At 44.6% G+C, this 24,528-nt stretch overlaps 2 protein-coding genes and 1 pseudogene across 2 annotated transcripts; all 3 read left to right on the top strand.

Moving 5' to 3' along the window:
* Positions 1–1,358: 1,358 nt before the first annotated feature.
* Positions 1,359–6,457, top strand: LOC125507285. Its single transcript, XM_048671916.1, has 13 exons — positions 1,359–1,545; positions 2,277–2,480; positions 2,570–2,700; positions 2,791–3,078; positions 3,242–3,378; positions 3,988–4,067; positions 4,690–4,863; positions 4,946–5,073; positions 5,157–5,432; positions 5,569–5,699; positions 6,089–6,130; positions 6,213–6,275; positions 6,364–6,457. The coding sequence occupies exons 1-13, from the start codon at positions 1,359–1,361 to the stop codon at positions 6,455–6,457; spliced, it is 1,935 nt and encodes a 644-aa protein (XP_048527873.1).
* Positions 6,458–7,720: 1,263 nt separating this feature from the next.
* Positions 7,721–19,415, top strand: LOC125507284. The gene is made up of 20 exons (XM_048671915.1): positions 7,721–8,436; positions 11,995–12,193; positions 13,126–13,216; positions 13,428–13,535; positions 13,636–13,757; positions 13,851–14,114; positions 14,204–14,340; positions 14,882–14,955; positions 15,045–15,155; positions 15,247–15,377; positions 15,469–15,756; positions 15,913–16,049; positions 16,650–16,729; positions 17,520–17,693; positions 17,759–17,886; positions 17,962–18,237; positions 18,376–18,506; positions 18,900–18,935; positions 19,035–19,097; positions 19,189–19,415. The coding sequence occupies exons 1-20, from the start codon at positions 7,721–7,723 to the stop codon at positions 19,286–19,288; spliced, it is 3,366 nt and encodes a 1,121-aa protein (XP_048527872.1). The 3' UTR covers positions 19,289–19,415.
* A 2,408-nt stretch (positions 19,416–21,823) lies between these two features.
* On the top strand, positions 21,824–21,965 carry LOC125511808 (annotated as a pseudogene).
* Positions 21,966–24,528: the final 2,563 nt, after the last annotated feature.

The following is a 24,528-nucleotide window of genomic DNA, read 5'->3' as shown; positions in this document are numbered from 1 at the left end:
TGTATTGTACTGTATGTTTCCTTTCTCCGCCTAAAATGCAAAAGCAGAGCTCCGGCTGTTCCCGTCAAAAAGATTGGAGAAAGAAACTACGAACAACAACAACAAAAAAAAAACTAGAAACGGGTCTGGATTACTGTGGCGGAGTCGCTCTACGAAACAGGATGGGTTGAAGAATCCATACACGATCCAAGCAACCAAAAAGTCCCCCGTCGGTGGAGAAGGATACCTCCGAAACTGGCCGCCGCTGGGTTCGTCGCCGGTAGGACCTCTGCTCCAACTTTGTTTTTTTGAGGGGTACCTCTGCTCCAACTAGTTCCTGTACCTCTGCTCCAATTTTTTTTAGGTGTTGGCATCCGTGCTGCTGCCGCGAGAGGGGTCGTTTTATCTTGACCGGCCCACTAGTTCCTGTTTAAGATCTAGTATTCGGTATTCTTTTTTTTCTTTATTAGGGTATAGGGTAAGCCATCGTGGTGGTTTATATTCCATGGGAAAATAAAGATACATCATTTTCCAGTAAATCACTGATAAAATGAGGAGGCTCACTTTTGTTAGTTTTTACATTTGTTCGCACGCATCAGTTTGAATATTTGTGAATTGAAAAAGTCTGTCAATTTGAAATATATCCGCGAATTATAAAAATCATGAAATCGAAAAAGGTTTGCCAATTCAAAATGGTCGTGAATTTGAAAAAGACCACTAATTGAAAAAAGTTCACGAATTTGAATAAAGTTTGTGATTTAAAAAAAGTTTGCAAAGTCTAGTAAAGATGAAGAATTACAAAAAAGTTCACGAATTCGTAAAAAGTTCAAAAATTCAAAAGCAAATTACGAATTTGTGTAAGATAGCGAAGTAAAAAACTCACAAATCCGACAAAGTTTTTAAAAAATTAAAAGTTCGGATTGTGAAGAAATTCACGAAGCCGAAAATTATTCATGGATTTGAAAAAGTCATGAATAAAAACTGTTCACCAAATTGAAAATATTGTGAACTTGAAAATTGTTTGTGATTCCTAAAAGAGTTCATGAATTTTAGAAAATACGTTCATGAAATTTAATTTGAAAAATAAAATAAAATAGAAGAATTAAAAAAGAAAAAGAATATAGAAGAGGAAGAAAAACAAATAAAGAAGAATTTCCGGTCGTATGTGCGTGCAGGTGTATCACGTTACTTGGGCCTTGAGCCCGTGAACTTGGGTCGTTAACAATTTCTCAAGAAAAATAAAATTGGTTCGTTAACAACCGAGGCGACTCAGCCAAGCACTGTAGCGAACGCACGCAGGCAGGCAGTCACGCCCCGACGAACTCATGGAGCTACGGGATGGCAAAAGGAAAAACTCATGGAGCCACAGAACCCTAACGATGGCGGCAGCGGCGGGCAGACAGACGAAGCACCCGCGCGCCGCCGCCAGCCAGGAGCAAGCAAAGCAAGGTTACTTCTCTCCCAATCCCAATCCCAATCCCTGCTCTGCTCCGGTCCTCCTCCCGTGCTTGCTGCTGCTGCGCGCTTTGCTTGCTGTTTGCTGGCCTGCGGCTGCACGCTGGCTCTGTTCGTCCTAGCACTACCTCAAATTTTGTTCGTCCTAGCACTACTAGCACAAAGGCCCGCATTCCGACCAATGCCGGCCGGGCGGCTGGCGAGCCAAGGTTCACGTTCACCCTCATCCAGTCATCCTCCACCTCTGGTGGAATTTTTAGTTGCTTGCAGTATTCTCCGGCCTCATCAAATCTTTCTTTATTGGTTGTATTTGTGTATGGAATTATGGATACTTCCAATCTTTCAACCCATCCAATTTGGTGGAATATAGAGAGATTGGTGGAATTGATTGCTATATTAGAAAAAAAAAACCTAGTCTATTATATATTTCCTAAACAATCAAGATATATACTCAACAACTGGGTTGCGCCGCAATACTCCAGTGCCGTTTCTAGGGAATATTGGCTCGTAATTCTTCCTACGATCTATTGGATACGGATATATAGTCCAATCCCTCCAATTTGTTTGCCAACCATATAGATCCACTAGTTGTGCATGCGCTCAATCAGTGTTTGTTGAATTTTGTTCCTAGCTATTCAGGCTGGCTTGAATATAGATCGATGACAAAAAACAAGCACCGTCTGATGAGAGGCGATGAAGAGCAACAACGCCCTTATAAAAGAGCAACTAGGCCAAGTGAGTCCATAGCTGTTTCCCTTCTCCCTAAAACGTACACATTCATAATGGTAAATTGACGCTTCTGTTAGTTATATCACACATGATTTTATTTTGAAATTAACTAGGTTTGGATGGTACCTCCATAGCCACAGGCACATCCGGCAGCTCGAGTGAATCCAGTGCAGGCTCCTCGATTGAACTCACTGATGCAAGCTCCTTAGCGATATCGGGCAGCTCGAGTGAATCTTTTCCAGGGGCCCTGAGTGAACTCAGTGAGCAAGTTGTTTCAAGATTGCGGAGGAGTGTTGTGTCACTTGCTTCATTTGATGGTTGGTGATTCTACTGTTAATAATTTCTCATATTACCTTGTTTTAAGATCAGCTATTCAGTTTGCACGTATGACTCTCTCCCTCTCCAGGTGATACCAAAATACGCGAATGCACCGGCACATGCATCAAAAGCTCATGTCCTGATGCCACGTGTTTCCTGACATCCATAAATTTGATTCCGTATACTTGCCCTAGAAGGAAGATCACTGAAAGTTTGACGGTAACCTTTTCTGGATTATTAATTATGCTAATGTATATGCTGCACCTGTAATGATAATTCAGTACAGCCATTGCCCTGTGCTCATTTCAGATTAAAGTACGCCTTCCCGATGATCAGATTGTCACTGGGTGGATAGAGAACCCTGAGTTATATGTTCATTTTTTCATCGTCAAAATCAAGAACGTTGACGTTATTGATCCCACCCATCTATATCATCTAAGTCTTGATCGTGCCATGCAGTTTGAGCCTTATAGGAAGGTAGCAGCTCTATGGCGCTATTATGATTCAGGAGAATTAAAGACCAGAAGCGGAGTAGATCTTGCCTCTGTATTTGCTCGTACCGATGAAAGGATGTTAAGCACATGCCGAATCCATGAGGTGAGCTAGCTGCTTTAGTTTGTATAGTTCAAATAAATAACTGTTTGATGGTGTGAATGGCTTAATCTATATTCTATCATTGTGTGCGCTGATGCATATCCTTAGTTTCAGGCGTTATGAATTGCATTTTTCATGCATAACTTCATCCTCATGTTTGTGGTAGGTGGGGATTGGAGGTCCCCTTGTTGATTTTGATGGCAACTTTGTTGGGATGAACTACTCTGGTACCAAAGAACGAAAGACCCCCTATGTACGAAGGCCTTCAATTCGTGAATTCATGTGGTTTCGCGGGATGGTCAGGTATGCGCACTTTCAGTATTGATGAACCACACTCTGTTTCTTCTCTCTGACTGCATCCTACAGTACATCTCCCTGCCCTATTTCTATTTGAGTTTGTGTAAGGTGTATCATTCTGTACGCCAAAGAACAGATTTCGAGGCTTACAAATTTATCCCCAAAACTGCTCATTAGCTATTTTGTACTTGTGTTTTTTTTTTACATCTCCTGTTGCTCTGCATCTGTGACCATCTCTTTTCCTTGTACCCAACAAGCTGCATTTGCAATGTACTCCCTCCGTAAACTAATATAAGAGCATTTAGAATACTAAAGTAGTGATCTAAACGCTCTTATATTAGTTTACAGAGGGAGTACTAGATTACGGTTGTTATTATTAATCTGGCGCTAATAAATATTTCTGCTACACTCTAAACTTGCATTTAAACAGACCCATGGAGAAATTGTTTTAAATTTTATTAAATTTATCTGCTGTAAAATATATGCAACTATTTGGTGCTCCCTTCTTTTTCTATATTTCCCTTGTTTAATACTCTCATTTTGTGCATGGTCTGTGTCTCTTGATATATTCTCCTTTTGGATTTATCACAGTGAGTATTCTACATTGTGCTGCAGTGTTAAGGAAGAGGTTGACGAAGCTGCAAGTGCAAGAATTAAAATTCGTTTTGGAGACCCAGGTCTCCTCATGGCAGCAGGTGAGCAAATTTATTTCATAGGATATTGGTTGTAAGGCCAGAATGAGAGCCCTGGACCCAAGAGGTGTGGCTGTCCCTTTGACAGCCGTTGAACCACAGGGAGGAAGAGGAGACGGGAAATTAGATTATATTATGTTCCTCATACTGGGTCCATGGTCATTTGTCAGGCTGAATGGGAGATTATGGGGATCCTATCCATTAATTTGGTGTGTGGTCATATACTGTTAGTACATAGAAAAAACATACTGACTAAACAGGACTGGCATTATGTCTTCACAATTTTATTTATTTGATAAACCAGGTGAATGCCTGCTTGTTGCTATGGAAATCATAAAAATATATTGAATCATGCATGTGGCACATCAGTCTGCAAATCCGCAGTCACAGAAACTGACCTGTAGTTAGGAAAACAAGATGATATAGAAACATCAAAACTCTGAGGAATACTCATATGACATAATTGGCAAACCCTTAAACAAGATGTGGAAATGGTGCGGTGGAAGAAGGAAGATGGATCATCACCATCACACTCCAATTTTCTTGGATTACATATTGAAGCTACAATGGCACGCGCACACTTTGAAAACTTTATGAAACACTTTTAACTTGTGTATCATGCTAGGCAGGCAATACATAAATCTTCTCGATGATATGTTCAAGAAGGATATCTTGAGGAAACCATTGGGAGGTTTTGGTTTAGAAATGGATCGAAGTGCCTACTCACTTGCTTCAGAATCAAGCAAACATCTTGCTTCAGAAATGGATCGTAGTGTTGTCTCACTTGCCTCATTCAATGGTGATGACACTGTTATACAGTCCTTACTTTTCCATTTTTTTAATTGTTCAATGATTGATAACTGACATGACTATCTCTGTAGGATTTGCAAAGAAGTTTTCTTGCACAGGTGTATTTATAAAGAGCAAAAAATGCTCTGCAACAATTCTTACTTCAGCAAGTTTGGTTAGAGTTCCTGGCAGTGCACACATGATTGATGATAATTTATGGGTTGTTACTGCTAATTGCTACTATCATTTGTTTTTGCCTTTTCATTTCAGATACTGGTTATTAACATAACCTTATTATTGCAGATTGAAGTTTGCCTAACAGGCGGATTTCGAGTCGTAGGGATATTGAACTGTTATAATTTACACTACAATGTCGCCCTTGTTGACATCATGGGATTCTGGCATCCAAGGACAATAAAAATCCATGGGCATCCAGTTACCTCATCTATGGACGTAATAGCTGTGGGTAGTCTTTTTGCGTGTCGCAAACTAATGGCTGTCGAGGGGAAGGTGTTGATTGGCAAACAAAGCAAACTTGATTGCAAAGAACTTTGTGTCTCCACCTGTGTAATCACCAAGGTATTTCTTGTGGACTTCCCCAGTACCTAACATGCCAAAAAGTTACTAGCGTTGGAGTACTAACATAAGCTATCACTACATCTATCAAACCATATCTGTGTGTAACTCTTGTATGTTGTTCCTTTTGTCTTGCTAGGCTGGGATTGGGGGGCCTCTTATTGACAATGATGGGAATTTTGTTGGAATGAACTTCTATGACGAGGAAGAAACTCCGTTCCTGCCGAGGGATGTTATACACCGCCTCTTATTGAACTTAAGTAAAACACGGTATGTCTTTAAAAAAAAGCTTGTAGGTTTTAGAGTTGTTGTCCTGTATGTATATTCATCTCTAGTTTTACATCATTCAATCATTTTCACTTAAACATAATTTTGGCCCAATTATTTTGGGCTGATATGACAACTTATGTGTGCCCCGAAGTGTAAAACTGTGCACTGATGCACTGATGTAATGGTACATGATTCCAACAACTTAATTCATCAGTGTGTTCTGTTGTTATCTACGGATCTACCATTATCATACTTGATACCATACTTACCTGCACCCTCTCATTGTGCTCTTATCCTTTCTATTTTTAATGCATTAAGCTGGTATGTCATTGGTTAAACTTGACTAGCTTGTTCCCTCATGGTAAATTTGATTTTGGGTGTACTTGCAGGGCTGGTGCAGATGATACTATTGTCGAGGGTCTTGAAAACAGGTATTCTTTCTTAAGTACGGCATTGTTTTGAAATAATTTAATCAGCAACTCTTATGCCTTTTGAAATGACTGTCAACAACAGATGGTTGTTGCCTGGTGGGACACACGGAAACTCTGAAACTATTGCAGCAATTTATGGAAACAAGTATCCTTTCTTGTACATGTTAATATCTATCTGTAACATTGTTTAAAGTAGATCTCTTCATTGACGTGTACTTTGTTGCTCATGACAGATGGCCGTTGCCTGAGCCACGCTTCCTTGGTTATAGAGACATCCCTTTGCCACTTCAGAAATGGCCTCTGCCTCGCCGAAGGCCTCTACCTTAATGTTATGGTGTTCTGTATATGTAGATGGGTAAACCCTGTCACAAGCCCATGTGCTCTAAACATAGTGGTGTCCAGTGATTTATGTTCTTGACTCGTCTCCCAGGTAGGAACAGCAGTAGCAAGAGGCATCTCCATGAGCCATCGGTAACGCCAAAATCTAATGAGCTTGCCATCGCTAATACGTATGAATGATTGCATGCAGAGGCGTTGAAAATGCTTTCAGTTGCCGCATCGGCAAAAGGAAGATGAAGGTTGTGCCATGGCTTTTCCGCCTCCATCCCCACCGCAAGCGAAGCTTTAGTGTGTCGATCTCTGCTTTGATGCAATGGATTGCAAGCCCACGCAACTCTTCGCATATCCATTGCACGCAACTCCAACGCGCCTACCCAAACTCTCCGCGTGTGCCTATTTGGATCGAACCGGACACCAAAGTCGGCCCAACGTGTCAACACAAATGGACCAGTGTCCGCCTTTTGTTCGTGCGTGACCCATTTCAGGCCCAAATTTGAGACGCGTTTGCGTCGGTACGGACACGCAATGGACGGGCGCCACACCCGCCCTTGTCCTCCCCTTGGACCGCTGGTCGGTGACACATTGGACATCCCCTCTTCCTCCCATCGACACCTAGCACACCCGGCAGCCCCACCTAGGTGCCCAGGTTGGCTGCCCGCACCCACATACCTCCCCCAGCAGCACGTCAGCTCCTCGGCGGCCACATACTCTGGCGTTTGGTAGACCATTTTCAACGTTGTCGCAGCACCTCAACGTCGACGCCACCACCCCCTCGCCTCCCTCTGCCGGCAGCACACAAGCGTGGCTACCTCGCTCGCCAGACGCCGCCACGTATGCCTCCATGCCGACAGACCTGCTATCTGGTCTTGGAGAGGCCCGAGGCTCTTCACTGGCCGGCTTCTTCCACGATACCCGCAAGGTGTTCGACTGTCTGCCCACAAGGTACAAGTGGACTCCGGCTACAAGAACTATTTCCATAATTTCATTTGCAATTCAGGTGATTCTTCATCCGATGATGAGGACATTGTGGTTGCTGCTTTGGTCGTTCATGACCACATTAGTAGGTAGCGGCCGATGTTCAGGGGCTCGATCCCGGGGCATACTCCGGAGTTGAACCGGAACCAAGAGAGCCGCCATCGCCGACTCTGGTAGGACTACTTCTAGTCCCTTAACCTGCTCTTCAAACAACACCTATTCCGGCATCGTTTCCAGATGGCTAGACATGTGTTCAACCATATCTTGGAGGGGGTGATGGCGTACGATAACTATTTCGAGTGCAAGGAGGATGCCCTGGGAAAGATTGGCTTCTCCTCTTATCAGAAATGCACTGCAGCTATTCAGATGCTTGCTTATGGAGTGCCCAGAGATCTCATTGATGAGTATGTCCGAATGAGCGAGTCCACGTGCCTAGACTCCATCTGTAAGTTATGCAAGGCTGTGGTACCAGTGTTTGGCCTGGAGTACTTGAGAGAGCCAACCGATGTAGATATAGCCCGACTATTGACGATCAATGTGAGTAGGGGCTTTTCGGGGATGCTTGGTAGCATAGATTGTATGCACTGGCAGTGGAAGAACCACCCTTCTGCTTGGCAGTGGCAGTATAGGGGCCATATCAAAACTTGCACTGTCATACTCGAGGCCACGACTTCACCAGATCTCTGGATTTGGCACTCTTTCTTCGGCATGGCTAGATCTAACAATGACATCAACGTGCTTCAGTGCTCTCCGTTGTTTGCAAGGCTTGTAGAGGGCAAGTGCCCGGAGGTCAATGTTGAGATCAATGGCCACCACTACAACAACGGATACTACCTAGGTGACGGTTTCTATCCTCGGTTGAGTACTCTTGTGAAAACAATCCCCAGCCCTATACGAGAGAAGAGAAAGAGATTTAACCAAGAACAAGAGAGTGCTAGGAAGGATGTGGAGTGTGCCTTTGGTGTTCTTCAATCTCGATGGGGCATCATTCGGTATCCTGCTACAACTTGGAGAACCAAGAAGTTGTGGGAGGTGATTACCGCTTGTGTGATCATGCACAACATGATCATAAAGGATGGGTGTCCGGATGATATCAACGACCAAGGGTTTCAATTTCAGGGTGACAATGTTGTGCCTGAGCATGAAGGAGTGGCAATGTTTGCACACTTCACCGAATTTCATCATCAAATGTGTGATTGGAAAACTCACATTCAACTGCAAGATGTTTTGATTAAGCATATGTGGCTCACGTTGGCAATCAGTAGATGTGTCGGCTATTTTTTCTTTCAAATGTATTTGAGAAAATTTAAACTTTATTTGGCTTGTAAACTATGAGATATTTGTATTTTATTTGAATTATGTGAACTTGGACCGATTTTATTTTATATGTCGCAAAAAGAGCTAAAGAGAAGGCCGCAAACCGGCTGTGAGGACGAAAATGCATGTGCGCGTTGGGCGCACTACCAACCCAAATGCAAAAGGAAGCGGACACACCGATCCAAACAGACAAAAAAGGACAAAACAAACGTCCGTTTGGGTCTGCGCGTTGGAGTCTCTCTTACCCCTGACCACATTTGAACCGCCCTAAAGGAAGCTGCGCTCTAGCTTTTGGACCTTCTAAATGAGCGAAATGGGTTGGTCAATTATCATCATCTAATTCTAATATAGAGGCGTGGCCAGAAATTTGCTTCTAGCCAGCAGCCAGCTAACCTGTTCCGCATCAGTTCTAACAAAGCTTGGTAATCAGCTCTAGTTAGTCTTCTATCTGAGAAGGGAAATTCAGGAACTTGGCATCCAAAAGTTGTCGCAAGGTAAAGGAGATCCACACCATCGTCACATGCAATAGGCGATAAGGAGACCTTATGGCGAATTTGATATGTTGTCCAGCAGCTTCACCCAATAAAGAGAAAATGGTTCTACTGTGCTCGCACCTTATCAACGTTGATCTTTAACTAGTAACCTTAGCTCTGCTGGTGGTGGACTATGGTGACTGAATAACTATAGTGTACATACATGGGATAAAGAGAATAGCAAGGAACCCCGCATGATCATGGTGACTGACATGTAACACAAAAGCCATACTGCCATATAGTATTAGATTCTCTATAAAAGGGTGTTATTGCAGGACTAATGGCACATAAAATCTAAGAAAAAGAATTAATTACTACTGTCGTGGTGGGCGCACGGCAGATGCCAAGGGATGGCTAAAGAGAGGAGGAGGCTCGAGGGCGCTGGTGGGCTCTAGAGGCGAGGTTGGCATGAGCGGGCGCGGGACGCCGGACATACCCAGGTTCGGGGCTCTCCGAAGAGATAATACCCCTAGTCCTGCCGAGTGTAGTTGGATGATCGATAGTACAATGTTGCTCCTGGAGCTGTATGGAGGAGGGAGGAAGCGGGGCAAGGCTTGGGCTGCTCCTTCTCTCCGGTGTTGCTGTTTTGTGGCTAGTCCTATGCTTGTTTGCTTTTCTCTCGTATGTGTCTTCTACTTTCTCTCTTGCTTGCCCCATGATCGCGGGCTCGGGGGGGAGGGGGGGGGGTTATAGTCCAACCCCCCCGGGGTACAATGGTAATGTTACAAGTTGGTGGGTCCGTATTGTCGGTGTCCGGGAACCCGGGCTGGCTCCCGCTGAGGGCTTGTGGTTCGCCGGGTTCCCCTAGGTGCGGGCCCCGCATGCCTAGGGGGACTGTGCGCCGTCTTGTCGATCGTCAGGGTGTGGCCGAGTCGAGTCACATACAGTGCTTTCCGTCAGGTTGCCGCTTGTTGTCGTCAGCGGTGGAGGCGGGGGCACTGTAGCCACGCCGGCCCTAGTCAGCGGGTACGTGAGGGGCACTGTTGCCACGTTCCTGCTGACCAGAGGCATGGGCAGGGCACTGTTGCCTTGGTCATCGTTGATTGAAGTCTCGTCCCATCATACGGCCTGGATGAGACGGGAGTTGACCCGTGGCTGGATTGCGTAGCACGCCACGGGTGGTGCTGGCTTGTCGAGGAGGCTTTGGTCGTGCCGGGTTCGGCTGTCTTGCGCTAGTTGTTGGGGCCGAGTTGACGTGTCTTGCCGGGTCGGCTAGTCTGGCCGGCTTGCAAGGCTTGGCCGGGTCGAGCGACCCGGCCAAGCGCGTGCACGTATTTGGGGGGGAGGAGGGGGGGGGGGGCGGGGTCAGGCCCGTTGTTTTTTTAAGAGGATCCGGGTTCCGTTGGCTGCCCGGGGTCCATCCCCCCGACAACTACTGTGCCACATAAAACTCGGGAATGCAACAAAAAAAACACCCGATATTATGGTATGTACTGAAAAAAACTGAAGAACTGGCAGAAAATGAGATCCGAACTACCACAATATAAACATCAGATATTATCTAGTGCATACCCAGCCAAACATCATACTCGCACAGTGATCCACATGACACATCCAAGTCCACAAAAAAGAGTTTCATAATAGTCATTGTGGGCAAGAGTTGGGCATGTTGCTTCATTGCCGACGGGAGAAGACAAACGGAATTGACATGACGAAGGCTTCTGGAAAAAAATTCATATGATAGTATCAAAACAGAGCGAAGACTGATTTCTTTATCATGTAAAAGGCGAACACAAATCACAACAAGCATTAAAAGGGAAACCAACCAAGGTATTCTATGAACAATCACGGGGATTTGGATAATTTTCCCCACTTTACATAGGGTTTGATGATTTGCCCCTGGGTTATGTCAATGGTTAGTGGTTGCGGCACCAACCGTCAAATCCTGGAGAGGGGGGGGGGGGGGGGGGAAGGAGGCAAATTATCAAAGTTAGAAGTAAACTAGGGCAAAAGATACAAGTTCTCGAACAATCACTCCTTAGTGTATCAGGAAGCCTGTCATCCACTTCCCCATTACGACCACTACATAAAAATGTGTAGTAGGTCTGTTAGTACATTATAAACGCAAAATATTTCTTGTTTTACCCTACAGTATGATTACGGTATATAAAATATTGGGATCCTACAATATCGATTCCCCATTCTCCAGGATCCCAATTCATCCACCAAACTCTACTTCGACTATCGGGGCGTGACAACATCCTCCTGCACTATATAGCTTAATGTTTCAGTCTGACCAGAAGTGTTGATACACAACAACTATCTGACCAGTAAGTAGTGATGATGGCATCCCGATCCGGCATGGACAGCTTATATATATGTCAAGTCTCAACTACTAGAATTCCAAAAACGTTTGCATTATTCAATCATCTGCTGCCGCAATCGAACATTCGTGGATGCTTTAGTCAAATTAAGTATCTCTTGCTTGTAGACCAAGGATTGGTATGATTATGTACTTACTCCTAGTTTTTTGTTTTGCGGGAAGTACTTTATTACTCTCAGTTAGCCTAACTAGGCTACTCATAGTGAGAAGTATCATATACTAGTATCATACTATCATGTATATGATACTAGCATGCTTGCTCGTCCGGAGTGCATGATACCAGCTAAGATACCACCACTATAGTCAGCCTTAGTTGAACCTTAGTTAGTACTCGGATTTAAGCTTAGTCAACCCATGGATTGGCCGTCTCTCACCAGGTACACCATGGTCATGATCCTCTTCTCCCTGCCACTGAGCGCTTCCCAAGACCGTCTCGTCCCCAGCAATGTGTTGTACGCTGGTAACACGATCGTCTCCGATGATGGTGGATTCGTCTTGGGCTTCTTCAATCCCTCCAACTCCACTCCGGCCATCCTGTACCTAGGCATATGGTATAACGACATTCCTGAGCTCAGTGTTGTGTGGGTCGCCAACTGAGACACCCCGGGAACCAACACGACTTCCTCAACACCGAAGCTCTCCCTCACCAACAACTCTAATTTGGTTCGCTCCGACGATGGTGGCGGGAGCTGCATCATTTGGGCAACAACTAACGTGACCACTGGTCTGGTCGTCTACCCTGACGGTGGTGGTTCTGAACACGGGTAATCTCATAGTCCGATCGTCAAAACGGCACCATACTGTGGCATAGCTTCGACCACCGCACAAACATGTTCCTTCCTCTAGCATGAAGGTCGGCATAAACTACAAGACACGTACCACGACCATGCCTTCTCCCTTCACTAGCTTGATGCCGGCTTATAACTTGTCCCTAACTTTCATGTCTTTGTTTGAGTAGTTATGCTAGTTCTTGACGATATGGTTGAACCCTATATGATTTTTTAGTTGGAAACAGGAAAAATAAAAGGAAAAAAACTGACCGGAAGCTTCCACTAGTGGGCCGGCCCAGAAAAAACGAGCTCAATCCCTCTCGCGGCTGGACTAAGTTGGAGCAGATGTCGTCTCAAAAAAAAAGGTCGGCTAAAAAAACAAAAGTTGGAGCAGAGATCCTTCCGTCGACGAATCCAGCGGCGGCCGGTGAGATTCTGCTTGTTTCGAAGGTATCCCTTCTCCACCTCCGGTCGAATTTTGGTTGCTTGGATTGTCCGAGATCTAATTCAAAATCTTTCTTTCTTGGTTGTACTATACGGATACTTCAACTAACCCACCCAGTTTCTTGGAGCGATTCCACCACAGTAATCTGGCGCAGTTTCTATGACCTAGTTTCCAACTCCGATCTATTGTGTACGGATAGCCCAATCCCTCCATTTGTCTGGCAACCATACCGATCCACTAGTTGTGTAATCAGATCAATCAGTGTTAGCTGAATTTCATTCGTTGCTGTTCAGGCTGGATTAAAAAGATCGATGATGAAAAACAAGCGCCGGCTGGTGAGAGGCGATGAAGAGCAACGCCCTTACAAAAGGGTAGCTAGGCCAAGTGAGTCCATGTTTCCCTTCTCCTGCAAGTACATATTCACAATAAGTAGTAGTAAAATTGACGCTTCTGTTAAGGTAAAGTTCTCTGTAGGTCGAGCTACATGGAACCTCTTATCTTCAGCCCTCCAACATTGCTTTGAGATCCTCTTTTGTTAACTGTATCACACATGATTTTATTTTCAATTAACTAGCTTTGTGTGGTACCTTTGCAGCGAGATTGGACAGCTCGAGTGGATCCAGTCCAGGCGCCCTGAGTGAACTTAGTGAGCAAGTAGTTTCAAGATTGCGCAGGAGTGTCGTGTCGCTTGCTTCGTTCGATGGTTAGTGATTTTACTTGCTGTTAATACTTTCTCATATTGCCTGTTTTTAGTGACCAGTTATTTTGTCTGCACGCTTGACTTTCTCTCCGTGCGTACGTAGGTGATACCAAGTTACGTGAATGCACAGGCATATGCATTGAAACCTCATGTTCTGATTCTGAAGCTACAATCCTGACATCGAGACGGTTGATTCCACCTACTCGCCCAGCTGCAAGTTTGAATGTAAATTTTTTCTCTACTCTTTTCCTTGGTTATTAATTATGCTTGTATATATGTTGCACCTGTAATCATTAATTCACCTTGCGCTCATTTCAGATAAAAGTACGCCTTCCGAATGATCGGATTGTCACTGGGTGGATAGAGGATCCTAAGATATATGTTGATTTTTTCATTGTCAACATCAAGAATGTGTCTGGTATTGATGCCGCAAGTCTCGACTGTGACATGCAGTCTGAGCCACATACGAAGGTAGCAGCTGTATGCCGCTGTTTCAGTTCAGGATTTTCAACAGCCACAAGTGGACTAAATCTCGCCTCTCCAACCAATGAGACAATCGTAAGCACGTGCCGGATCCACAAGGTGAGCTGCTTTTATGCAGTTTCAGGCTTTCAGCCATTATGAATTGCATGCATTTTCTCTGTGTAACTTCATTGTCACTTCTGTGCTAGGCGGGGATTGGAGGCCCTCTTGTTGATTTTGATGGCAACTTTGTCGGGATGAACTCCTCTCGTACCAAAATGGAGAAGACTGCTTACGTGCGAAGGGAGGGAATTTTCCGATTCTTGGTGCTTCACGGGAAGGTCAGGTATGTACACTTTCAGTATTGATGAACTGTCCTTCCCTCTTTGGCTTACTCATGCTTCTCTCTTACTGCATCCTATTCTACATATCCCTTCTATTTTTATTTGAGTTTGTGTGCAAGGTGTGTCATTCTCAAAGCCAAAGAGTAGGTTCCAAGGTTTACGAGTTTATGTCCCAAAAACTGTACTATTAGCTATTTTTTCTACTCATGTGTTTCTTTTCTTTAATTGTTTAGATCTGCACTGCACTAGATTAAGGTTGTTATTTCAATGCCGGCGCTAATACATATTTCTGCTGCACTTGAACTTACATTTAACAAGAAGACCCATGGGGAAATTGTTTATGATTTTCTTACATTTCTCTGCTGTGAAATATCTGGCGGTAATGCATATTTCTGCTACACTCTAAACTTGCATTAATCTAGCTCATTTTTAAATTTCCCTGTTCTAAATTTCCCTTGTTTAATACTAGCTCATTTTTTTATGTGGTTGCGATACATTGCCTTCGTGGATTTATCACTTTGAGTTTTCTACGTTATGCTGCAGTGTTAGAGTTAAGGAAGGGTTTGATGATATTTCAAGGGCAAGAATGAACAGTGAGATGAAAGCAATTAGGCCAAGTGAGCCCATTTCTGCTTCCTTTTCCTGACTATTCATAGTAGACCGTTCTGTTAACTGTATCACACATGATTTTATTTCAATTAACTAGGTTTGAGTGCTAAGTCCGTAGAGAAATTGAGTAAATCCAGAAAAGGTGCCTTGAGTAAGCAAGTACTTTCCAGATTAAGCATGGGTATTGTGGCGCTGGCCTCATTCGATGGTTGGTGATTATACTGTCCTTAATTTCTCATGTTACATCGTTTTTGATGACCAGCTATTCAGTTTGCACGTATGACTCTCTCCCTCTCCAGGTGATACCCAATTACACGAATGCACGGGCACATGCATCGAAAGCTCATGTCCTGATGCCACGTGTTTCCTGACATCGATAAATTTGATTCCTTATACTTGTCGGTTAGGGAAGATCACTGAAAGTTTGACGGTAACCTTTTCTGGATTTTTAGTTATGCTAATATATATGCTGCACCTGTAATGATTAATTCAGTACAGCCATTGCCCTGTGCTCATTTCAGATTAAAGTACGCCTTCCCGATGATCAGATTGTCACTGGGTGGATAGAGAATCCTGAGATATATGTTGATTTTTTTATCGTCAAAATCAAGAACGACGATGTTATTGATCCCCCCCATCTATGTCATCTAAGTCTTGATCGTGCCACGCAGTTTGAGCCTTATAGGAAGGTAGCAGCTGTATGGCGCTATTATGATTCAGGAGAATTAAAGACCACAAGTGGAGTAGATCTTGCCTCTGTATGCGCTCTTACAGATGAGGAGATGTTAAGCACATGCCGAATCCATGAGGTGAGCTAGCTGCTTTAGTCTGTACAGTTCAAACATATAACTGCTATATGATGGTATGAATGGCTTATATCATTGTATGTGCCGATGCATATCCTTGGTTTCAGGAATTATTAATTGCATTTTTAATGCATAACTTCATCCTCATGTTTGTGCTAGGTGGGGATTGGAGGTCCCGTTGTTGATTTTGATGGCAACTTTGTCGGGATGAACTGCTCTGGTACCAAACAAAGAAAGACCCCCTACGTACGAAGGCCTTCGATTCGTGAATTCATGTGGTTTTGCGAGATGGTCAGGTATGCACACTTTCAGCATTGATGAACAAACACTCTGTTTGGCTTACCCATACTTCTCTCTCACTGCATCCTACACTACACCTCCCTGCCCTATTTCTATTTGAGTTTGTGTAAGAGCAGCTTCGAGGTTTACAAATTTATCCCCAAAACTGCCTCATTAGCTATTTTGTACTTGTGTTTTTTTTTTACTTTTTTTACATCTCCTGTTGCTCTGCATCTGTGACCATCTCTACCTTTAACCCAACAAGCTGCATTCCGTCCCAACATAAGTGTCGCTGATGTAGTGCAACATTAGTACAAAGTTGTACTAAGTCTGCGGCACTTATTTTGGGACGGAGGGAGTACTAGATTACGATTGTTATATTAATCTGGCGGTAATGCATATTTCCGCTACACTCTAAACTTGCATTTAAACAGAGCCATGGAGAAATTGTTTTAGATTTTATTAAATTTATTTGCTGTAAAGTATATGCAACTATTTGGCGCTCCCTTCTTTTTCTATATTCCCCTTGTTTAATACTCTCATTTTGTGCATGGTCTGTGTCTTGATATCTTCTTTTTGTGGATTTATCACAGTGAGTTTTCTACATTGTGCTGCAGTGTTAAGGAAGAGGTTGATGAAGCTGTAAGTGCAAGATTTAAAAGTCGTTATGGAGATTCAGCTTTCCTCAGGGCAGGAGGTGAGCAAATTTATTTCATAGGATATTGGCTGTTTAGGCCAGAATGAGACAGCCCTGGACCCAAGAGGCGCGACTGTCCTTTGACAGCCGTTGAAACCACAGGGAGGAAGATGAGACGGGAAGTTATATTGTGTTCCCCATACTGGGTCCATGGTCAAGCTGAATGGTAGCTTCTCCATTTTTATGTGACAAACGACCTAACTGGGAGATTATGGGGATCCTATCCACTCACTTGGTGTGTGGTCATATACTGTTAGTACATAGCAAAACATACTGACTGATTAGTACTAGCATTATGTCTTCACAATTTTATTTATTTGATAAACTAGGTGAATGCCTGCCTGTTGCTATGGAAACCATGAAAATAAATTTAACCATGCATGTGCCACATCAGTCTGCAAATCCATGGGCACAGAAACTGACTTGGAGTTAGGAAAACAAGATAACATAGAAATATCAAAACTGTGAGGCATACTCATATGACATACTCCCCCCGTCCCATAATACAAGAGCGTTTTTGACACCACTAGTTTAAAAAACGCTCTTATATTATGGGACAGAGGGAGTATTTGGCAAACCCTTAAACAAGATGTGGAAATGGTGCGATGGAAGAAGGAAGATGGAACATCACCATCACAGCTTTTTTCTTGGAATACATATTGAAGCTACAATGGCCTACGTTGAACCCTTGGCAGCCAATACATTTTAACTTATTTTGCTGAGTACCTTATGTTGCACACTCACACTTTAAAAACTTTATGAAACACTTTTAACTGGTGTATCATGCTAGGCGGGCAATACATACATCTTCTCGGTGATACCTTCAAGAATGATATCTTGAGGAAACCATTGGGAGGTTTTGGATTAGAAATGGATCAAAGTGCCTACTCACTTGCTTCAGAATCAAGCAAACTTCTTGCTTCAAAAATGAATCGAAGTGTTGTCTCACTTGCTTCATTCAATGGTGATGACTCTGTTATACAGTACTTGTCCATGTTTTAATTGATAACTGAATGATTATCTCTGTAGGATTTGCAAAAAAGTTTTCTTGCTCAGGTGTATTTATAAAGGGCGAAGCATGCTCTGCAACAATTCTGACTTCAGCAAGTTTGTTCAGAGTTCCTGGCAGTTCACACAGGATCGATGATAACTTGAGGGTTGTTACTGCTAACTGCTATCATTTTTTTTTCTTTTCATTTCAGATACTGGTTAACATAACGTTATCATTGCAGATTGAAGTTTGCCTTCCAAACCAATTTCGAGTTGTAGGGATATTGAACTGTTATAATTTACACTACAATGTCGCTCTTGTTGACATCATGGGATTCTGGCGTCCTCGTACAATAAAAATCCATGGGCATCCAGTTACCTCATCTATGGACGTAATAGCTGTGGGTAGTCTTTTTGCGTGTCGCAAACTAATGGCTGTTGAGGGGAAGGTGTTGATTGGCAAACAAAGCAAACTTGATTGCAAAGAACTATGTGTCTCCACCTGTAAAATCACCAAGGTATTTCTTGTGGACTTCCCCAGTACCTCTAACATGCCAAAAAGTTATTAGCGTTGGAATACTAACATAAGCTATCACTACATCTATCAAACAGTATCTGTGTGTAACTCTTGTATGTTGTTCCTTTTATTTTGCTAGGCTGGGATTGGGGGGCCTCTTATTGACAATGATGGGAATTTTGTTGGAATGAACTTTTATGATGAGGAAGAAACTCCATTCCTGCCGAGGGACGTTATTCACCGCCTCTTATTGAACTTAAATAAAAAACGGTATGTCTTATTTTTTAATAAAAGAAGCTTGTAGGTTTTAGGGAAGTTGTCCTGTGTATATTCGTCTCTAGTTTTCACATCGTTTAATCATTTTCACTTAAACATAGTTTTGGCCCAATTGTGTTTGGCTGATATGACAACTTGTGTGTGCCCAAAGTGTAATACTGTGCACTGATGTAGTGATATAATTGTACATGATACCGGTAACTTAATTCACTGGCGTGTTCTGTTGTTATCTGCCATTATCACTCTTGATGCCATACTTACCCGTACGCTCTCATCGTGCTCTTATATCCTTGCCTATTTTTTAACGCATTAAGCTGGTATGTCATTGGTTTAAACTAACTCGTTTCCTCGTGGTAAAATTGATTTTGGGTGTACTTGCAGGACTAGTGCAGATGGTACTATTGTTGAGGGTGTTGAAAATAGGTATTTTTCTTTCTTAAGTACGGTATCTTAACATATTGTTTGAAATAATTTATTCAGTAACTCTTATGCTTTTTGAAATATGGCTGATCAACCACACAGATGGTTGTTGCCTGGCGGGACACACGGGAACACTGAAACTGTTGCACCGATTGATGGAAACAAGTATTCTTTCTTACACATGTTAATACTATCTATCCGTGACATTGTTTAGAATAGATCTCTTCATTGACTTCTACTTTCTTGCTCATGGCAGATGGCCGTTGCCTGCGCCACGCTACGTTGGTCGTAGAGCCAACCCTTTGCCACGTCACAAATGGCCTCTGCCTCGTGGCCGAAAGCCTCTACCTATGTGAGGTCACCTTGGTTGTAGAGCCGACGATCGCTGCTAGTATTGATGATGTTTTCTCGTCCGTTGGTGCTGGGACCTCCATTCTGAGCTGCTCGAGTACTAGTAGTACTAATATTGCTTTCTCCAGGACAGACTCGTGCTAGTACTAATAGTAGTATCTATAGTTTCTGTGATGGTTGGCTGTCAGTTCTCCATTCTGAACGGTTTGCTCTGTGTTGCTAGAGCTCTGTTATCATCGGAACCAATTGATGTCATGGTGTTCTGTATATGTAAATGGGCAAACCATGTCATAAGCCCATGTGCTCTAAGCATAGTGGTGTCCAATGATTTATGTTCGCTCGTCTCCCTGGTATCAACCAGCACCCATTTTGCTGATCTGCTGGTGGTTATATTAGAACTGTAGATTGGTGCATCAAAAGCTTTACAATCGCCCTTGTCTGTCTTGATCTGTTGTAAGGGGAGGAAACATGTTGCATTTCATTGATGTAGAGGAGTAGAAACGTGTTGCACTCATTGATGTAAATGAGAGGAAACAATAGTACAAACAGCAAGAGCTGCCAACTTAGAAAAGCTAGCCTGTCCTGGGCGTATGCCAGAGGCAGGCTGCATCCTTTGGAAGCAGCAATTGTGAAGGAGTTGGCTTGAGCATTCCATCAACCAACCGGCATATGGAAGATGATGTGATCTGACCAGACCAAAGGCAGCATCATCTTCCAGATGCCGGTTGAGAAGAGGCAGCTTGCAAGACGTTTCGCTTTTGTTGAAGACAAAGCTGACAAGTACCGCACTTCAGGCCATCCCCTCTTTTCAAGATTATCAGCAGCCTTGAATAGTAGTCCAGGCGAAAATCTTGCATACCAGATTATGATATAAATGTCAACCGTGAGAAGGCAATCTGACTTTGCCGAGTACTGACCATTCTCTGCTCATTGCTATGGTATCCGTGCATGCCTCCATGCCGCAGTCTCACAGAACTAATCTTGTGCCACATATTTGTGATTCCTGTAGGGCAGACTGAGTGAGGTCATGCTAGCTTCAGGAATCTCATCCAGGCATCTCCAGCGAGAGAACAAGCCATCGAAGTACTGTATTTCTCTTGGTGCGGCACCCAAAGAGGTTAGGAACTGCAGTAGCAAGAGGCATCGCCAGGAGCCATCTGTAACGCCAGAACCTAATGAGCTTGCCATCACTAATGTGAATGATCAACAGGAAGATGAAGGCCGTGCCATGGCTTTTCCGCCTCCATCCAGTGCGGCCACCACCAAGGCCACCACAAGCATAGCTTTTAGTGTGTTGATCTCTTCTTTGATGCGAGGGATTGCAAGCCCACACAGCTCTTTGGATCTCCATCGCACCAGACACTTACCCCCCTGACCACATCTGAACCGTCCCAAAGGAGGCTGCGCTCTAGCTTTTGCACCTTCTTAATGAGCCAAAGGGGCTGGTCAATGATCATCATCTGATATAGAGGGGTGTCGGCCAAAATTTTGCTTCTAGCCAGCAGCCAGCTAACTTCTACCGCATCAGATCTAACAAAGCTTGGTAAATAGCTCTGGTTAGTCTCCTAACTGAGAAGGGAAAACCAAGATACTTGCAGGGAAATTCAGCAACTTGGCATCCAAAGGTTGTCCCACCGTAAAGGAAATCCACCACATTCACATGCAGTAGGAAATAAGGAGAGCATTTGGCGAAGTTGATATGTTGTCCAACAACTTCATCACGAAATAAAGAGAGAATCGTGCTAGCACTGTATCAACGTTGATGTTTAACCTGTTAGAAAGTATTGTACCATGTGTATACGGTATTGTATAAACCGTACGCACCGTAGGTAGGGCAAGATTGCGTGCGTGTGTTGTTGTAATCTGGTAGTTAGGTTGTTAGGGTTTCTCCTCATATCTTGTATAGCTTTCTTGAGGATTAATCCACGACCAAACTACCGTATCTTTGTAACTTATCCTTGGCTATATAACACGCAGCACGTCCCTGCCAGAGGCATACGCTTCCACGCAATCTTTCATGGTATTCAGAGCCTAGTTCCTCTACCGCATCCAACCTAGTAGTCATGGCTAGCTCCAGCACCGCCGCCGCCGCTCCATATGCCCTCATTCCCATCGCTGATAAGCTTCACCACGACAACTATCTCGTGTGGCGTGCGCAGGCTTTAGCTACCATCCGCGGAGCCCAACTGATCGACCACCTCAACCCCGATCACCCGTTTCCGGAGCCCAAGCTTGCCGACAAGGACGGCAAGCCCACCGATGTGCCAAACCCGGCGTATCACATCGCTCTGGCGCAAGACTCCCAGGTGCTAAGTTTTATCTTCAATTCAATCTCTGCTCCTGTGATGATCCAAGTCGCCCACTGCACCAAGGCCACCGCGGCATGGACCGCGATCAGGGAGATGTTCCTCTCCCAAACACAGGCCAACATCGTCAACATGCGGATCGCCCTCTCCACCACCAAAAAGGGCACCGCGACCAACGCCGAGTACATCGGGCGCATGAAGGCGCTAGGCGACGAGAGGGCTTCAGCAGGAAAGCCGCTCGACGATGATGACATGGTCTCCTACATCCTCGCCGGACTCGACTTCGACTACATCTCGTTCGTCTCGTCCATCTGCGCTGCAAGAACCGAGCCCATCAAGGTAGCTGAACTTTACTCTCAGTTGATCGGTTTTGAAAAGCGTCTTGCCATGTTTGAAGGAGGAAACCAGTCCTCTCAGTCCTCGGCCAACGTCGTGTCCCGTGGCCATGGTGGCTACCGTCGCAGAGGCGGGCGTGGCAATGGTGGCCGTGGCAGCGGAGGCGGCCGTGGCAATGGTGGCCGTGGTAATGGAGGCGGTGGCCGCGGCAATGGAGGCCGTGGCAATGGAGGCAGTGGCCGCGGCAATGGAGGTCGTGGCAACAGCAATGGAGGAGGAAACGATCTCCCTGAGGTTGTCTGCCAGATCTGCAAGAAGCCAAACCACACCGCCGTCGAGTGCTACCGCCGCTTCGACATCTCCTTCGCCAAGAATGAAAAGAGTGTAGGATCAGCCACCACCTCGTCCTATGGAGTGGACACCAATTGGTACCTCGACACGGGGGCCACAGATCACATCACCAGCGAGCTCGACAAGCTGACCGTCCGCAACAAGTACAACGACAACAAGCAAGTCCACACCGCAAACGGAGAAGGTATGGAAATTAGTCATATTGGTCAATCCACTGTTCGAACCCCTACTCGTGATATTCATCTCAAAAACATATTGCATGTACCCGATGCCACCAAAAATCTTATTTCAGCTCATCATTTGTCCGCTGACAACAATACTTTTCTTGAAGTTCACCCATGTTTCTTTTTCGTTAAGGAACATGGGACGAGGAAAATCCTTCTCCACGGCAGGTGTAGACAAGGTCTCTACCCCCTATCATCGGTTCCGTTGAGTTCAAGCAAGCAGGTGTTTGGTGTCAATAAAGTGTCCACGGTCAGGTGGCACAGTCGGCTAGGGCATCCTTCATCCACTATTGTTCGTCATGTCCTTAGCCACAACAATATTCCTTTCTCAAGTAGTGAGTTAAATAAACAGGGTGTTTGTGATGCTTGCCAATTGGGCAAGAGTCATCAACTACCCTACCCTAGTTCGTTCAGTGTATCTAAAGCTCCTTTAGAGCAAATTTTCTCCGATGTATGGGGGCCTGCCCGTGATTCTATCAATAGGAAAAACTATTATGTGTCCTTTATTGATGATTATAGCAAATTCACGTGGATCTATCTTCTCAAGCACAAATCTGAAGTTTTTAAGATCTTTCATGAATTCCAAGCGTTAGTTGAAAGATTGTTCAATAGAAAAATTATCACCATGCAAACAGACTGGGGAGGCGAATATGAACGCCTAAATACCTTTTTTCGCCAACTAGGAATCACCCACCACGTCTCCTGTCCACATGCTCACCAGCAGAACGGATCAGCTAAAAGAAAACATCGCCACATTGTAGACATGGGACTTTCCCTCTTGGCTCATGCCTCCATGCCCCTCAAATTCTGGGATGAGGCATTTCTTTCTGCCACATATCTGATAAATCGCACGCCTAGCAAGGTGATCAACTTTGGAACTCCCCCGGGTCGTTTCTTTCATGAACAGCCAAACTATCATTCCCTTCGAGTTTTTGGATGTGCTTGTTGGCCCAATCTCCGTCCATATAACTCTAGGAAATTAGAATTCCGATCCAAATAGTGTGGTTTCCTTGGATACAGTAACCTTCACAAAGGTTTCAAGTGTCTTGATGTTTCTGCCGGCCGGGTTTATATATCCCCTGATGTTATTTTTGATGAGACGGTTTTTCCGTTCAAAGCATTAAATTCAAATGCAGGCACCCCTCTTCGCTCTGAAGTCTTGTTGCTTCCTGAAACTATTCCCCTCTGAGCCAATTGATCACGGGGGTGAACGTGTATTTGGTCAACATGCTAAATTTCCTGCTAATCCTGGTGAAAATCCAGCTCTTGTGTATCATTTTATGCAGACAGAACAAGACGAAAAAGGCGCGGAGCACGAAGGAGATTCAGGTGCTGCCAGCGTCGATCCTGAGGCTGATTCTGGCGCAGGTGGCGCGGGTGCAGGAAGTCCAGGCGAATCTCCCTCGGGTCAGCGCACCCCACCCAGAGAATGATACGTGGGTGCGTCAGGCGCCGGTTCCCTAGGTGGGCCAACCGCTGGTGCGCGGGCCAGCCGACCGGCTCCTCGCGTCGCACGCCGCCTCTCAATGACATCCAGGTGGCCCAACCTGGCGCGGGAGCATCGGCTGCCACGGATGGCGCAGAAGCGATGAGGCAGGATGGCGGGTCTGGCGGGTCCCCTGCTGCTGACAGCGGGATCGATGTGGGATCTCGCGCGGTTGACGGCAGGATCGAAGTGGGATCTCGTGCGGCTATGTCTTCTTCTGCCGGAGCCTCTGCGCTGGATCCTCATACAGCTCCTAATGTGCCAACTCGGAGAACAAGATCCCAACATGGTATTGTGAAACCGCAAGTTCGTACAGATGGTACAATCAGGTATGACAAGCTTAAGGTTCGGTTTTGGGGTTTAACTACTACTGGTGAACCAAGTAGTTTACATGAAGCTCTAGGTGGCACTAAGTGGAAAATGGCTATGAATGATGAGTATGGTGCTCTTATTAAAAATAAGACATCGCACCTAGTCCCACCAACACAAAACAAAAATGTTATTGATTGCAAGTGGGTCTACCATATTAAGAGAAAGGCAGA

The sequence above is a fragment of the Triticum urartu genome, chromosome 5, assembly GCF_003073215.2.
Source record: "Triticum urartu cultivar G1812 chromosome 5, Tu2.1, whole genome shotgun sequence".
Classification (NCBI taxonomy): Eukaryota; Viridiplantae; Streptophyta; class Magnoliopsida; order Poales; family Poaceae; genus Triticum; species Triticum urartu.
This window is presented reverse-complemented; position numbering and strand designations above follow the sequence as displayed.

Coding starts and splice junctions, on each gene's coding strand:
- LOC125507284 (XM_048671915.1), top strand. CDS start 7,721: ATGGCGTACGATAACTATTTCGAGTGCAAGGAGGATGCCCTGGGAAAG. Junction 12,194..13,125: donor ACGACATTCCTGAGCTCAGT/GTTGTGTGGGTC, acceptor GTTGCTGTTCAG/GCTGGATTAAAAAGATCGAT. Junction 14,956..15,044: donor GATGAAAGCAATTAGGCCAA/GTGAGCCCATTT, acceptor TCAATTAACTAG/GTTTGAGTGCTAAGTCCGTA.
- LOC125507285 (XM_048671916.1), top strand. CDS start 1,359: ATGGCGGCAGCGGCGGGCAGACAGACGAAGCACCCGCGCGCCGCCGCC. Junction 1,546..2,276: donor TGCGGCTGCACGCTGGCTCT/GTTCGTCCTAGC, acceptor GAAATTAACTAG/GTTTGGATGGTACCTCCATA. Junction 6,276..6,363: donor GCAGCAATTTATGGAAACAA/GTATCCTTTCTT, acceptor TGCTCATGACAG/ATGGCCGTTGCCTGAGCCAC.